At 38.4% G+C, this 14,706-nt stretch overlaps 1 protein-coding gene across 3 annotated transcripts in view; it reads right to left on the reverse strand.

Annotated features, from left to right (window-relative positions):
• The window catches only part of Epha6 (EPH receptor A6), an 858,253-nt gene that overhangs the window by 170,180 nt on the left and 673,367 nt on the right, over nucleotides 1-14,706 (reverse strand). For all 3 annotated transcript variants that reach the window (XM_021209922.2, XM_029544433.1, XM_021209921.2), the window contains one exon: nucleotides 9,115-9,240. In XM_021209922.2, the coding sequence (XP_021065581.1) occupies nucleotides 9,115-9,240 (126 nt within the window). The remainder of the gene's footprint in view (nucleotides 1-9,114; nucleotides 9,241-14,706) is intronic.

Genomic DNA, 14,706 nt, shown 5'->3' on the forward strand with positions numbered 1-14,706 from the left:
TGTGTGTGTGTGAGTGTGTGTGTGTGTGTGTGTGAGTGTGTGTGTGTGTGTGTGTGTGTGTGTGTGTATGTGAGTGTATGTGTACATTTATGCTGGTGCCTTCAGAAAGCAGAGGAGGGCATCAAACAGCCTGAACCTACAGTTCAGAGAACTTTCAAACCACTCAATATCTGTGCTGGGAACTGAATACCAATCAAGAACATCAAATGCTCTTAACCTCTGAGCATTTAACATGGATTTTAGGGATCTAAACTGTGCTTCCTCACCCTTGCAAGCAACACAGCTTACTCGCTGGACCATATCCCTGGGCCTAATTTAGGTAAAAATATTTTTTGGGGGGAAATAATTTATAAATACATACTACACGTAAATCCTAATTTAATCATAATAAACATACTAAATAACATTTGTATGTTTATTAATGTGTTGGGCAATGTCCTACGGACAATAATTTACTTTAAATAATTTCATTCTTATAGCATTTCTGTAGTGAATGCAATTATTAGATTGGTTTAACAAATGAGCTTATTGATGCAAAGCCAGACCTTAACAACTTTCAGAGACCAAACACTTGTCCATTTTGATGAACTTTGAAATAACACTAGAGTCTTTATTAGTCATCTGGAAAGTATAAAATATCACCCTAAGCCTTTATGCCTTCCTATAGAAAGATTAGGAAAAGAAATTACAGATGGTGTGGTTCTGTGGCTACCAAAGATTTTTATAGACAAGTTATTTTTGACCAGCAGGTAAATGATAAGAAAAACAACTAGAAAAGCTTGAGATTTTTTTTTCCACTCATATCTCAAGCACCAGTTTATGATAATCGTCTCAAGACTCCACTGTACATTGATTTTTAAAAGTAATTTTCCTCACATTCTCATAGGGGACTTAAGCAAATGAAATTTCACACTTGTAATTTCACTTGCAAGGGGACATAAATGGAAGCTTTTAAGAGTGGTAATGTGAAAATATATATATTTTTTCAGCTCCTCTGGGGAAGGCAGTGGAGGCGCCGTTACATTCTGAAGTCTTTTAAGAGTCCCTAAAAGGCTAGCAGAAAGCTCTCTGTTACCCACTGGTGATAGCATGTTGTAATTCTGACTTCCAAACTGTCTTTCACTTATATAAGTGATATGTTATATAGTTATCCAGTTTTCTGTATCACTCCCATCAGAAAAAAAAGTCTCCAGGAAATTTAAGATAAAACAAATCTCTTCATCCGTTTACCCATGAGTCTCATAATTTCACTTGTCTTTACAGCTGAATACTATTTCCTTGTGTATCTGAACCATATTTCATTATCCATTCATGAGTTGGTAGTTATATAGGTTATTTGCTCCTCCTGGCTATTGTACATTGAATAGAGATGAACATAGATGGCAAAGTATCTCTAGAGATAGTCCCCAAAGGGCTGCTGCTATATCCTGGGGTAGTCGTTAGCTTTTTGAGAAATCTCTACATTGATTTCCATGGTGGCAGTGCCAGTTTGTATGCTCACCAATAGTCAATAAGTGTTCCTTGCTCTTGTGCCCCCAACATCGTCATTTGTTGTCATTTGCTTTATATTCTTTGTCATAAAATCTAGATAAAATTTTAAGGTAGATTAAGTTTGCTGGTTCCGCGATGGTTAAGGATTGTGAACATTAACAATATTCTTGGCTATTCCTAACATCTTCCCTTCTTCGAGCTCTCTGTTTAGTTCCATGGCCTCCGTTTTAATTGTGTGCTTTTACTGTGTTTAGGATGCTCTGTGGATGATCCACAAAGGGTCACATAGTTCCTGCATAGAGCTTTCAGCACACGCTCTCTTCACTCAGCTTGCTAGATCACACTTGTCCTGGATAATATATTCCCTTTTAACAAAATCCGTCTTTATTTCTAGCTACAAGCTTCTTGTCCAGTTCATTGCCCTTGGACCTAAGAACCAGAATTATTTCAACAAGTTCCCTGAGACACCCCGGCAGGTGCCCTACAGACTCAGATCCCTGCCTATAATACCATCAACACAGGTTATTTCTGATGAACTTTTAATTATAATGAGAAAACAATCGCTAAATGCATCACACATAATTAGATCACCGACTACTCTCTGCCCACCTGCAGAGAGGTCCTATTTATAGCCAAATCCCCACTGCAACTTTTACAAGATGTTTAAGTTTTCCTTCTCAGAGTTCAGTTTAGGTAAGAACACGCCCCAGAAGCCCTCTGTGAAGAGAACCGAGGAGAGCCCCCTGGGTCAGTGTGCGGCTACCACCCACTGTGCTTTGCCCTACAAAGCAGAAGAATGGGCGCCAAATGGAGACATATTCATTTCAGCGCTGGTCTCCCTCTTACTCATGTTTTTAAGTGGCCCAGCTGCCCACCAGGGCATGCATTCTACCCTGAGGGAACCAGCATTCTGAAGGGAAGGAAAAGAGGTACAGGAGCTGACTGGTTCCTTTGGTGTTTCTAATTAGGGAGAAAATAACTTACAAAGCAACCCTAGTCAATGACAAGATTAAATGCTGATTCACATGGAGACACAGCTAAATTAGTAGTGGAGTGAGGCTGCTTAGAATTCTTTGTAAGAAGAAAATGAGTTCTTTGACAAGAATTGACCATGTTTTTAAAATAGAACCAAAAATAAATGGCATAATCTATAATGATAAACAAGCTCTCTAGGTGCTGGGTATTTTTTTTTTCTTTTTAGTGATTTTAAATAGCTACGTAAGATTTATATTTTTAAGATGCAAACTTATTCTAGTGATAGTCAAATAAAAAGAAGCTTTTATGTTAATAAGAAGGCTTAGCTAAGTTCAAAGGGTAAAGCTTTTTAAAGACTGTGAATAGACACACATAAGTGGATGAGAGATTATTTAAAGGCTCTTTTAAGATTTTTCCATGTCTCTCTGGCAGACAAGAAAAAACTCAAAGCGTGTTCAAGAGTTTGCTATCAAATGTACTGTGCAGTCGCTTTTCCCCCCGTTTTAATGTACTATCAGTCTATATAATGGCGGTCACACTCAGCTCTAACACTGAGCAGAATGTGAAAGCAGATATCTAGTTCTGCGGAGCCAAGTGCTTCCTTTTTGAGCTGCCTGCTACCTGGAGACACTCCCAACCCTGAAACTTACCAGTGTTGGCACACATGAACATGTATCCATCTTTTGGGGGAAGAGATCCTACTGTGTAGCCATTAATTTTCCTTTATTTTTCAGGGTTGGGCATGGAGGTGAGGCTAAAGAACTACCAGGCATTCAGGTGTTCTGTTACAAAAGACCAGTCTCACTTTATGCCACAAATAAAGAGCCACAGTCCCACTCTATTGGGTGACTTGCCCATAGGATTCCTTCAGTTCATAAACGGCATTAATGTTTCTCAAGCCAAATATCTTCAGGTTTTTAATGGCCCCTTCAACTTAGTGTATGTTCCTCTTTTTACTCCTAAAAAATTCCAAATAATATTTTAGGCCTGATTTTTCATCGTTTCCCTACTTTTGGGGTACTTCCTTAGTTAATTCCAACAACCAGAGCAAGCACCGACTCTTAAGCCCACTGACTTTGAAGTAAGCTGACAAAAGTAAGATCTAGATTTTGATCTGGCTTTTGCATTGGCTGTAAACGGTGTCCTAAGTGGGTGCTTAAACAAAAACCTCCTGGAACCTAGCCCTACAATGTTGCAAACACATAAAGGGGGCGCTTCCCTTTAATAGATTAGCACTGCAGTCACAGATGCTATCTTCCTTTTGTTTTGATGGCTGGGGATACAGTTACTCCACCTCTGACCCTGCCCTTCAAGGCTTCTCTTCCCAGAAGCTGCAGTAATCCAGGGCACCTGCCTAGACCTGCCTGAGTCTGCAACTTGGCTTCTCTTCTTAGATGCCACCTTTTGCTGAAGCCTGAAACTGCCAAAACTTTATAGCAAGAGAGATCTTTAGAAAGAGTAACACAGGCAGTAGAAACTGAGGTGGGAGGGTGGGGAGGGGATGAAGTCATGCTACCAACAAGGCAAGGAGAAACCGGAAGTTAGGACTACGGAGGAAGACCTATCTTTTTTTTTTTTTTTAACTGAACAACATTTGAGAATATTTGGAGCTTGCCCTCACACTTTTCATCTTTTACAGTTCCCTTCAGCTCTTGACTTAAACAGGAACATGGACACTCTCATCTGTAATTCATCCTGGGTAATTGGCAATCTGCAAAATATTCAGCAGATGAATAACAGATTTTCATCCTGAAAAGCTCCTACTTATAAAGTATATTGTATCAGGCATATTTATATGAAGTATATGATACGTTAATAAGGCAACTTTTACATATTCTTTGGAAAATTACTTTAATTATCACCACCATTGGGAGAGCTATTTCCAGTAGAAGTTGGTTTGCTGTAAGTGACTGGGTTTGAAATGTTTCAGGCCAAAGTCTGTGTCCCAACCCCATTTCCTGCAGTCTTTTAGCTTGCCTGAAAATATGAAGAAACCAAATGGTTTAATTTGATTTTTTTTCTGAACCGCTCTTTAATCATGTTTAAAATTTAATGTATACTTTCCCACTGTTGATTTCCCATGGTGCAGTGAGTTCATGTGAAATTTCCTTAACATATTCTTTACTCCCTTCAAAGCTGCCACCTAGTCATAATCGTCCCTGCTATTGCTTTTCTGCAACCTTTGTATGTGCCCAGAGCTAAAAGCATCATCACCACCAGGCTCAAGACTTCCTGTGGCTTCACACATAACTCCTGGTCTAATTTGAACACCTAAAGTATATGTTTCTAAGCAGTTCTTTTAGATTGGATAACACTGCATACAATACTTTCCCTAACTCTGTATTGGATAGTGTTTCGCACAAAATAGAGAAAGGAAGATCTTGACATTTATTAAGTGGGCTGTGGAGCCATTTTTATATTTACTCAGGAATGTGAGGCCTTTGCTGTGAAAAACAGTACAGTTGAAATGTGAGTGACAGGTTGGGGACTTAGCTCAGAGGTAGAGTGCTTGCCCAGAAAGTGCAAGGTCCTGGGTTTGGTTCTCAGCTGGGGGGTGGGCGGGGCGGAAAAGACAAAATAACATAAAGACCAAAACAAAACAAAAACAAAACAACCCCAAAACAAAAAACAAAACAAACAAACAAACAACAACAACAACAAACCAAGGTAACTAAGAAATGTTAGTGACACACACAAAGCTGGGACGTGAACCCACTTTCTATTGTAACCAGCCAAAGGGCAAGAATACAGATGTAGAATGGTTTGGATCTTTGAATTTAAGAGTGATTAAAATCTCTTTCTGAAAAAATAAACAAGTGATATTAAACAGTATTCATTAGCTATATTCCCAAAAAACTGAATATCTTGTGTTTGAGTCACCGAGTGCTCAGATTTATACTGTTATTCAGTTCCAGGTGAAAGGAAAATTATAAAAATTCAAGGTTTAAGGTTGGAAACTTTAAAAAGTTTTAAAGAGACTTGGGGCTAAACACTATGAAAAACAAGTCCAGGCAAGTCCAGGTGTGATGGGGCCCGCTCGGCCACTAGGGCTAACAGACCATAAAGATAAAAGAAAGGAATGCAGGGACCAGCCCAAGCTATCAAGACTGACTCATAAACCATCTGGCAGAAAGGCATCTCCCCTAGCTTACTCAGAGTCACAAATTAACCAAAAGTCCTTCTACCCCTGATAAGCCTCAGGTTTCTGGAATTTAGGACGCCCCAGCCTGCATGTACTATTCTGCTGTGTTGTAATCTCACTGCTATGTTTAAATGAGCCAATCACCTGTAGTCGCGCCAATTCTCCCCATCCCCCTGACCCTCACCCCATAAAAACCCCTTGCTTCTGAGATTCTGGGTCGACTTCCTCTGTCTCCTGCGTGAGACTCATGCTTTTGCAACAAGAAGTGTCTCTAGCGTTCTTCAGGGATTCCCGATATCCGCGACATGAGGGGGCTTCCCTTTTGGGGGTCCTACACAGGTAAGCAAAGAAAGACTCTAACCCAATCGGCCACCTCCCCTGAACCTAAGACACGATGAAGACTCTCAAAGGCAAATGAGCAGATGAGTCATGTTCATGGCACAGGCAGGCAAACGGAGATCTTCGTCTGGAGTAACATCGGTTTCTAAGATTAACCACCGAGGAAATAGTAGGGAGATTTTCCATGCTTATTTTTGTCTGAATTTACCTATTTAAAGGTCCTCCTTGCTCCTCCATGTTATTAGACAACACATCCTAGTGTCTCTCTCTATCCTAGACTCAGAGAAACAACCCTTTCAAAATGACCTTTCTAGAAACAAGAAATTCACAAATGATTGACTGCTGTTACACAAATACTGACAAGCGTGTCTGTTTTCTCTCTCATGATCCGGTGGTTGTTCTAAGACAGAAGTTACTGGTTAGAAGGAAATGCTGTGAAAATACTGTGGAGATACTGATGCTGCATAGAAGGCTGTGATGGGAAACAAAGATCATTGCTACTCTACAAAACATACTTGCGTATCTCATTTAAATTTGATTAACAGGAACCAAATTAACATCTGCACTAGAACAGATTTGCTAATACATCAATGACACAGGAAATATCTTGAGGGACTGCCAAGTTCTGTGGCATATAATCAATTAGCAGACGCCCAGCGGGTATCGCCCTTCAGCTGGTTCTAAGAGTGTCCAGGTAGCGATGGGGAGGCAACACACTTCCTGTCCTTGGTTTAACATCCTAACCCTGAAGGACCATCCCTGCAGCATTACACAACAAAGGGATATTTCACTGTATTAAAAGTAGGAAACAATAAGAACTTTGTGTGATTACTGCATTACTTCTCTTAAGACAAGATTATAAAGGAAATTCTTGGGAAATTAACTAGGGTTGAATGAGAGAAAAATACAAATTACCTTTGAAAATATGGCAGCCCTTGCTGTTAGGCGAGAAAATGTACAGGGATCACTTATGAGAGGGTTTTATGTCAGGAAGAGCGAGCTGAGTTAATTTCAGATAGGAGGAACAGGAACAAGTTGAGATTCATAAATGTTTTATGTAGTAATTTTGTTTCACCTGATTTGTATGTAAGTCATGAAAACTGAATAGAGCTTTTTTCTCCTATGAAAGCTGGAGGCAAATTTGGCTTAAAGCCTAGAAGAATAGAGTGTTGGGGACGCTCTCTCTGATCCTTCTCTGGAAGGGAGTATTTTGTGTTTGTGCCGTGGAAATACCATCTTCCTTCTGTCATTCCCAGTAGCTAAATGATAAGGGCTATTTCAATTTTTTGCTAGTATTGCTGAATAATTCAAATCACTGTTAAATTTCATAATATCATCTCTGCCAGATTTATCTAAATTCAATGTACCACGAGGGCCTGCTGCCCACAGAGTCCAAACAGAGTATCAGGTCTTCTGGACTAATATTAAGGATTAAACTACTAAAGTACAAATTGGGTGTATCTACACAGTTCTAATCAGTGAGATATTAATTATATACACTGGAGCTATATTTAAAAATTATAGTGTAAATTAATTTTCCAGAAAGAAATTGCATATACACTGAATGTTTTACAGAGCTGGTTGACTCGTTGCAACACTAGGGAAGTTGGAATGTTGTAGGCCTAAACCAAATAGCTTGAGTTATCTTACCCAGTAATTCTTTATTGTTCACACTGTGTGAGCAATATTCTTGCACTATGGAAAATCCTTCTGGGATGCAAAACAGACCTTTTACCAACCTAAAAGCTAAGAACACTGTCAGATAACATGTGAGGTTTGCAGTAGTCCCTCTACTTTGGTGTAACAGCTTGTCTATGCTGCGATGCCTTAAAAAAGTATCTTTATTTATAGCTTTCTTTGTTTTGTTACTATAAAAGTTCATAAAGGGCTGGAGAGATTGCTTATAGGTTCAAAGTACTTGCTGCTTTTGCAGAGGACCTGGGTTCAATTCTCAGCACCCACATGGCACTCACAACCCTCTGTAACTCCAGTTCCAGACGACCTCTTTGGTCTCTGTGGCTAGCAGGCACTCATGGTGCATAGACAAATATGCAGAGAAAACACTCATACATATAAAATAAAAATAAATAAATCTTTAGAAAAGCCTCCACTAAATCACTTACTTTGCTGGAACATGAATTTCGGGCATCCTAAGTATGTGGTCCTGGACCATAGTTGCCCTTTGTTGTTTCCATATTAAACTATTTCCGTTTGAGGTGAGGACTGTCATTTGTCTATATCACCAGTAATTAGTTCTGAGAGCTTAGTTGATGTAGATTTCCCCCTTCTCTTTGGCAACAGAAGTAGAAATTCTCCCCACCATTCTTCCCTATCTGTCTCTGAGGAGATAAACGGAGCAGAGTATCATCAGAGCTAAAATTCCTAATCTTAACTTAGATCATTTTGGTTTATACTTTTATCAGTAGTACTGTCAGCCATAAATTCTCTAGCCACAGCATTAAAGGACAATACTAAAGTACAGGACATGAAAGCATATTTACTGCTAGTTGATTTTTATATATTAAAGCTAACTAAAAGGCAAGAGGGAAGTATCAGAATAATTGCAAGAGTAGTTGGCATGATGTTAAGAAAAAGCAAACAAATGCACATCTTGGGACTTTTGAAAAATTAAGATTTCCAGTCTTGCCAAGTATTCTATTACCCTGTCAAGTAGGCCAGCTCTCTTGGATACATTACCACATTAGCATAATTTGTACCATATTATTACTTATAATAAATACACAAGACTTTTGATTAAAGACATCAGGAATCAGCATTCACATAAGTGTAAAGTATGTCTGCACCATTTGGATAAATTGCAGGACAGCAGCTCTAGACTTCCCTGAATGACAGGAGGCAAGGATCTGTAACAAATGGTGCCATGAATAACCCACAAAGAAGTTTACTAAATTCTGAGATTGCAGTTCAGAGTGTTACATATGTTTTTTCTTATTTCATAATTTTGGTCAGATTATTATTTAAAGAGGGGAATGAATATTAATTTTCTGTCTAGATATTACAGTTGTGTGGGCTGCATTGCAAGGAGTCATTTATATTTCTTCTCCACATCTTTTACAAGTATTCATTTTTGTATTATTTTTCTGTCAACTGTGAGAAGAGCTCCATTGGTTCATGTGGTGGTAGAGATATCCACTTGGGGTACCTACCTGCAGGAATCCTGGGGGGCAGAGAGCCTCCTGCAGTCACTGGATGTGGCGCCTGGATGCCATTTAAAAACCCAGCCCTTAGGAAGCTGGGGCAGAAGGCTTCCACCCCAATCGCCGGGAAGGATCCTAGAAAAGATAAAAATTGACGTCAATCAAAGTCTTACTCATAGAAAAGTTAATGATCTTTTACATTCAATTAAACATCAAATCAATAATGATAACAAACTTCACAAGAAAGTTATGAAATTAAAGGATTTGGGATATAGTTTTTTTTCTCCCCCATAGATTTGTAAGATCATTCTATTATTCTTGAGAAGATCTTCTTGCTAGTTATATTACCCTGTTGAGTTCTATAATAAAAATTTCCTCTCCCTCTTCCCCCCTCTCTCCCTCTTTACCTCTCCCCCTCTCTTCTTGTCTCTCTCCCTCCATCCTTCCCTCTTTCTCCCTCCTCTCTCCCTCTCCCCTCTCCCTTTCTTCCCCTCATCTCTCCCTCCTCTTCTTTCCTCCCTCCATCCCTCTCTGCACACCCTACTCTCTCCCTCCCTTCTTCTCTCCCTCCCTCTTTCTTCTCTTTTGAGACAAAGTCTTACTATGCAACCTCAGCTGGCCTGGGATGTTCTATGTTGAACCGGTTGGCCTCAAACTCATAGATACTCACCTGCCTCTGTCTCTCCAGTACTGGTATTAAAGTTATACACTACTACATTTAGCTCAAGGTGAAATCTATATTTAGTTCCAAGAGGCAGGCTATGAAATGATGAGACAGACATGGATGTCAGACTCTGATATCATCCACAACCACATGAATGAGAAATACACAGAAAATTGTCCCAATAACATCTGAAAGCTATTTTGTGCCTAAATAGCACAGTACTTTGCTCTGGAAGTATCAATACCAATGGCTAAAATGAGCATAGCCTTTTATATTTATGCATATTTAAAATATCTATAAAACAGTAAACACACACCACTGTTCTTAATTCTTCACACATTTCTCTTCAGGACATGTTGAGAGTTTGCAAAGGTAGAACCATTTTCCTTTATCTTTTTATGAAGTAAAACATCAGTAAAGTGTTGGAAAATTATTGGTCAAATTATATAATGAGTCTCTGAGCAAAAGGGTATTAATGTTGAAAAGCACTTTTATCAAGGACCAGTGTTCCTCAAACTAACAAACTGAGGTCTAGAGATGAGAAGCGATGTCACAGAGTTGACCAAGGACAAACTCCACTGTGGACTGAAAATCAACAACGAAAAAAAAAATCCCTATTTGAGAGATTGCTATCCTTTGTATATGAGTTGGAAAATCAAACTCTAAAATAAAAACATTAAAAACTGGTAACTCAATGACTTGAAGACAATATAGTCACTCTGAAAAAATTATTTATTATTGAGTGGACAATTCTAGGAATCCAGATGGGAAATCTAAAGTGAAATTCTAGTTGATCACAGGAGACACAATTCCCTGAGGGCATCTATCTCATTTAAACCTACTAGGGTGAGGAATTGTCTATGTTGTGTCTGATAGGGGGATTCTTCCCATGCTCTGGTTTAGCAAGTCCCATATTTGTGGAGAGACTTTATTCTGTCTTGTGGTATGAGTATAAAATATCTGTTACAGGCTTGTGTCCCTGAACACTACTAGGTCACAAGCTAGTTAGTGGTGTTTCAGATGATTGTGGAACACTTTAAAGATGGAGTTTTGCTTGTAGATGTGGATCACTGTGGGAGAGGCCCGAGATTCTGAAGTGTGACCTCAGCTCCTGTCTACCATGCAGAAGTACGTGATTAGCTCCCTTATACCATTACAGCTGCACCCCTTCTTCAACCAGGATGGACTGTATCTCCTCAAACTATAAGCCAACATCAACTCAGGAAGACAAGTAGTCACTAATAGACTGTTTTCAACACAAAAAATTTTTTACCAAAAATAGGTTAAATTTGGAAGCATCTCTGAACTTAGGTGTGGACTAATGGCACAGCTGAAATACTTTCAACATTAAGAAAGACATGTATCCAGGAGAACAGAGGGTGTACAGTCAAACTTCAAAGAACAGTGAAAGACCTTAAGTTCTTCTTGTGACTGCACAGAACATTCATTGCTGATCACAAATAGTTCTATGTGTAAGTTCTCCCGTAGAAAGCATTTTCTATATTGCAGTGCTTTCGAATAGTGTTTTCTGGAAAACACTAGACACTAATGGTGGCATTTCACTGAGTGCCAGGTGAATGGAATTTTATATATGCGCATAGCATTCTTATTTACAGTCACAAAAGAAATGATATTACTATAATGGAAAAAATAATATCAAGAAATACAGATTCTGTTATATGCTATGACAACTAAAGTGGCATAGGTTTTATGCAGATATTAAAAAGTAAAAGTTTAGCTGACAATGATTTATTAAAACCAAGTAATAGAAATATTGTTCAAGTGTATTAGATATTAGGGAAAAGAATAACTTAGTCACACAGAACAATGAATAAAAGGATATAAATGAAATGACCACGAAAGCAACTTAAAATGAAGCTATTCAGAGCAGTGACTCTGAGTAATTTAAATATGGTGTGCATTTTGAGATGTTGACTTGTATTTACTCTTTTTGAGAATACCATAAAAACTACCAATTTAGAAAAGAAGCTCATTATTTTAACTCCTTGGAAAGAACTAAACACAAATACTACTTTACTGCTTCGATGATATTGATTACTGTGTGCTGTTGTGACAGCTGTCATACCTAATAGCAGCTTTCCTCCGCTTTCCTCCCCCTAAACTTACTGCACCTCTCCCTATGGCTTTGTTATGTTTCTTTACCATGGTTAAAAAAGTCTTTCATTCATTGTAGCATCTGTTTCTTAAAGAAATGTCGCTTTTAAAAAAGCTAATAGTACCCCAGAAAAGTCCTGCGCATGGATACACATTCAGCTAGATCAGGCATTATATGATATGTATTGTATCATTTTTACTTCATTCATAGGGGATCAAATTTTCAGACTTGTTATGGGTTGAATACAAAATTTCCCTCATAGGTATTCGTTTTCACTGGTTCGTAGGTGGGGTTATTAGGGAACTTTCTAGAAACTTTGTCAGGTGGCACTTAGCTGGAAGAATTAAATCGCTTGGAACAGGTCTTTGGGAATATCTTACCCTTAGACCTTTGTTGCCTTTCTCTTCCTGTTCCCTTCACACTAAGAGATAAAGAATAGATAGCTTCTACCCTATGCCCCAGTAACATGACATTCTGTCTGAGCACATGGAGCCAGGAGACAATTTTTGAGCACAAATAAATTATTCCTGTCTTTAAGTTGTTTTGCTTGAGTGTTTCACAGCCGCAGTAGAAGTAACTAACCCAGCTGAGTTGATACAAAATGATTTTAGCAGGTTCAGTCAATTGCTCCTGTTGTTCCCATTTGACTTTCATTTTTTAATTGTGAAATATATCAATAAGTTATTCTCTATTGGAAGTCTCAGCATCTACATCTGTAGCATGAGATTTGTCAATTTCTTTAAGTTTCCGTTTTTGTTACAGTAGAAGAGTAAATATTAAATATTTATAACATGAATTCCTGTATTTCTAGCTTGTTAGTTTCTTGAGTCTTTCATTGGAACAGTGGCTCTCAGGTTTAGTGGTTCCAGTATACTTAGAACATCATAAATTAGGGTCGGGGAAACCATTATAAGTGCTTAATAGATAGAGGGTTGGGGGCCCGTACAATATATAAAGTACTACTAACAAAAGGAAACCACTGTCCCTGTATGCTAGTAGCACCCACTGAAAGATATTACGCTGTAGTAAAGTATGATTATTGTGGAAAATGGGAAGAAAGAGTCTAAGACCCAGGGGACCAGGATGTCTGTTGCCAGAGACCGTCTTCTATATATATCAGGGAAGCTACACTCAAGAAACCTCAAAAAATACAATCACCTAAATTAGACCTGCATAATGACACCTCTGATTGACATGTTCACATGGAAAGGGGAAGCTCAAAGGATGCCACTCCTAAGAAGAGCTTTAGGTAATTAATTGCTTGCGGAAGAGGAAGACAGTCGTCTCCAGGGGCAGACTTTCGAAAAAGTTATGGATCACTAGTGGTCAGCCCTAAAACACCTGCATTACCACTAAATGGACTCAGCAAGTTTTGTGAGCATGCATGCATATGCATGTGTGTGTGTGTGTGTGTGTGTGTGTGTGTGTAATTAAAGAGGAATAGGTTATACATTTGAGAAGGAGTTAGGGTGTAGAGTGCAAGTGTTGAATGGGGAGACAGAAGAATAGAAATGATGTGATACAATACTCATGTATGAAATTCTCAAAAATAAAAGGCTGCCCTCTACTAGTTTATATACTGAGACTGCACTGTAAACAGGAGATATTGAAGTGTCCTGCATTCTGATTTCTGACTTGATAGCATGACTCAAAGTTACTTAGGTTTCTGTGTTTGAAAGTTAGCTGGCCTGCAGAGTAACTATTTTCAATAATTAAAACATATTTGATGCAAACTCTATGAAACTAAATCCCATTTCTAAGTGGATATCGCTCCTATGTCTCTGGAACAGCTCTGCAGTATGAATCAGGTGTCACTAGATGTTTGTATAAACGTAGCACACAATGGCAGAGAACGCCGAGCTTCCTTAAAATGAAAGTGATAATGTCTGCTACTCCACCGGAGTCCTTTTTAGGATTCAGTTACAGGACACTACGTTTTCTGCTGGTTTCTATCTGGTCTGCCTCTACTGAGGCTTCTGCAACAGAGAGTTTCCTTTTGTAACTAGTTTCAAACCTTAAGGTGGTTGGTGTACTTCAGAATGCAAGAAAATAGGCAGAAGGAACTCAAGGCCAGACAGTCCATATACATGTATTCTTATTTATGTATGTACGTTTTGAATGTCCAGACAGTCCATATACATGTATTCTTATTTATGTATGTACATTCTGAATGTTTTTCTTTTAGCTACAAACAAATACAGAAACAAAATATACTTTTAGTTCTACACCTTGGAAGGGTTGCTCAAACATTTTATTGTCAGAAGTGGTGAAAAACCAGAGAAGTTCGACCATCACTTTGGATAATGAATGGCGGGGCGTGGGGGGGGTTTGTTAAAGTGTTGATGAAAATACTTTACTTCAAAGACTTGAATAAATAAATCAGGATTTTGTAGTGATTATAGTAGACTTTGTTACTTCTATGTAGGTGTTCTCAGCAATGTCTATACATTAGAAAACACAATAAATACATAAGGGCAAACACAGTTGGAGTGTCCATGCCTTCATGAATTCTTTATCTTATTTCTTATATTATGACAAGGAAGGATTATGTAACCAGATATGAAGAGAAAAGAACACACACAGTATTAAAAATAAGGATTCACTAATATCAGTTACAAATATTAGCATTAATATTGCTAATATTACATTACAGTGTCAAGATAAACTGAATGCAGCCAGACCTGAAATTACTAAATTTGTAGCACCAATACAAAAATAAATATTGCTTCAAAAGTAGTTTTATTCCACCTTTATATTCTTCCTTCCTTCCTTCCTTCCTTCCTTCCTTCCTTCCTTCCTTCCTTCCTTCCTTCCTTCCTTC

The sequence above is a fragment of the Mus pahari genome, chromosome 12 (genome assembly GCF_900095145.1).
Source record: "Mus pahari chromosome 12, PAHARI_EIJ_v1.1, whole genome shotgun sequence".
Lineage (NCBI taxonomy): Eukaryota > Metazoa > Chordata > Mammalia > Rodentia > Muridae > Mus > Mus pahari.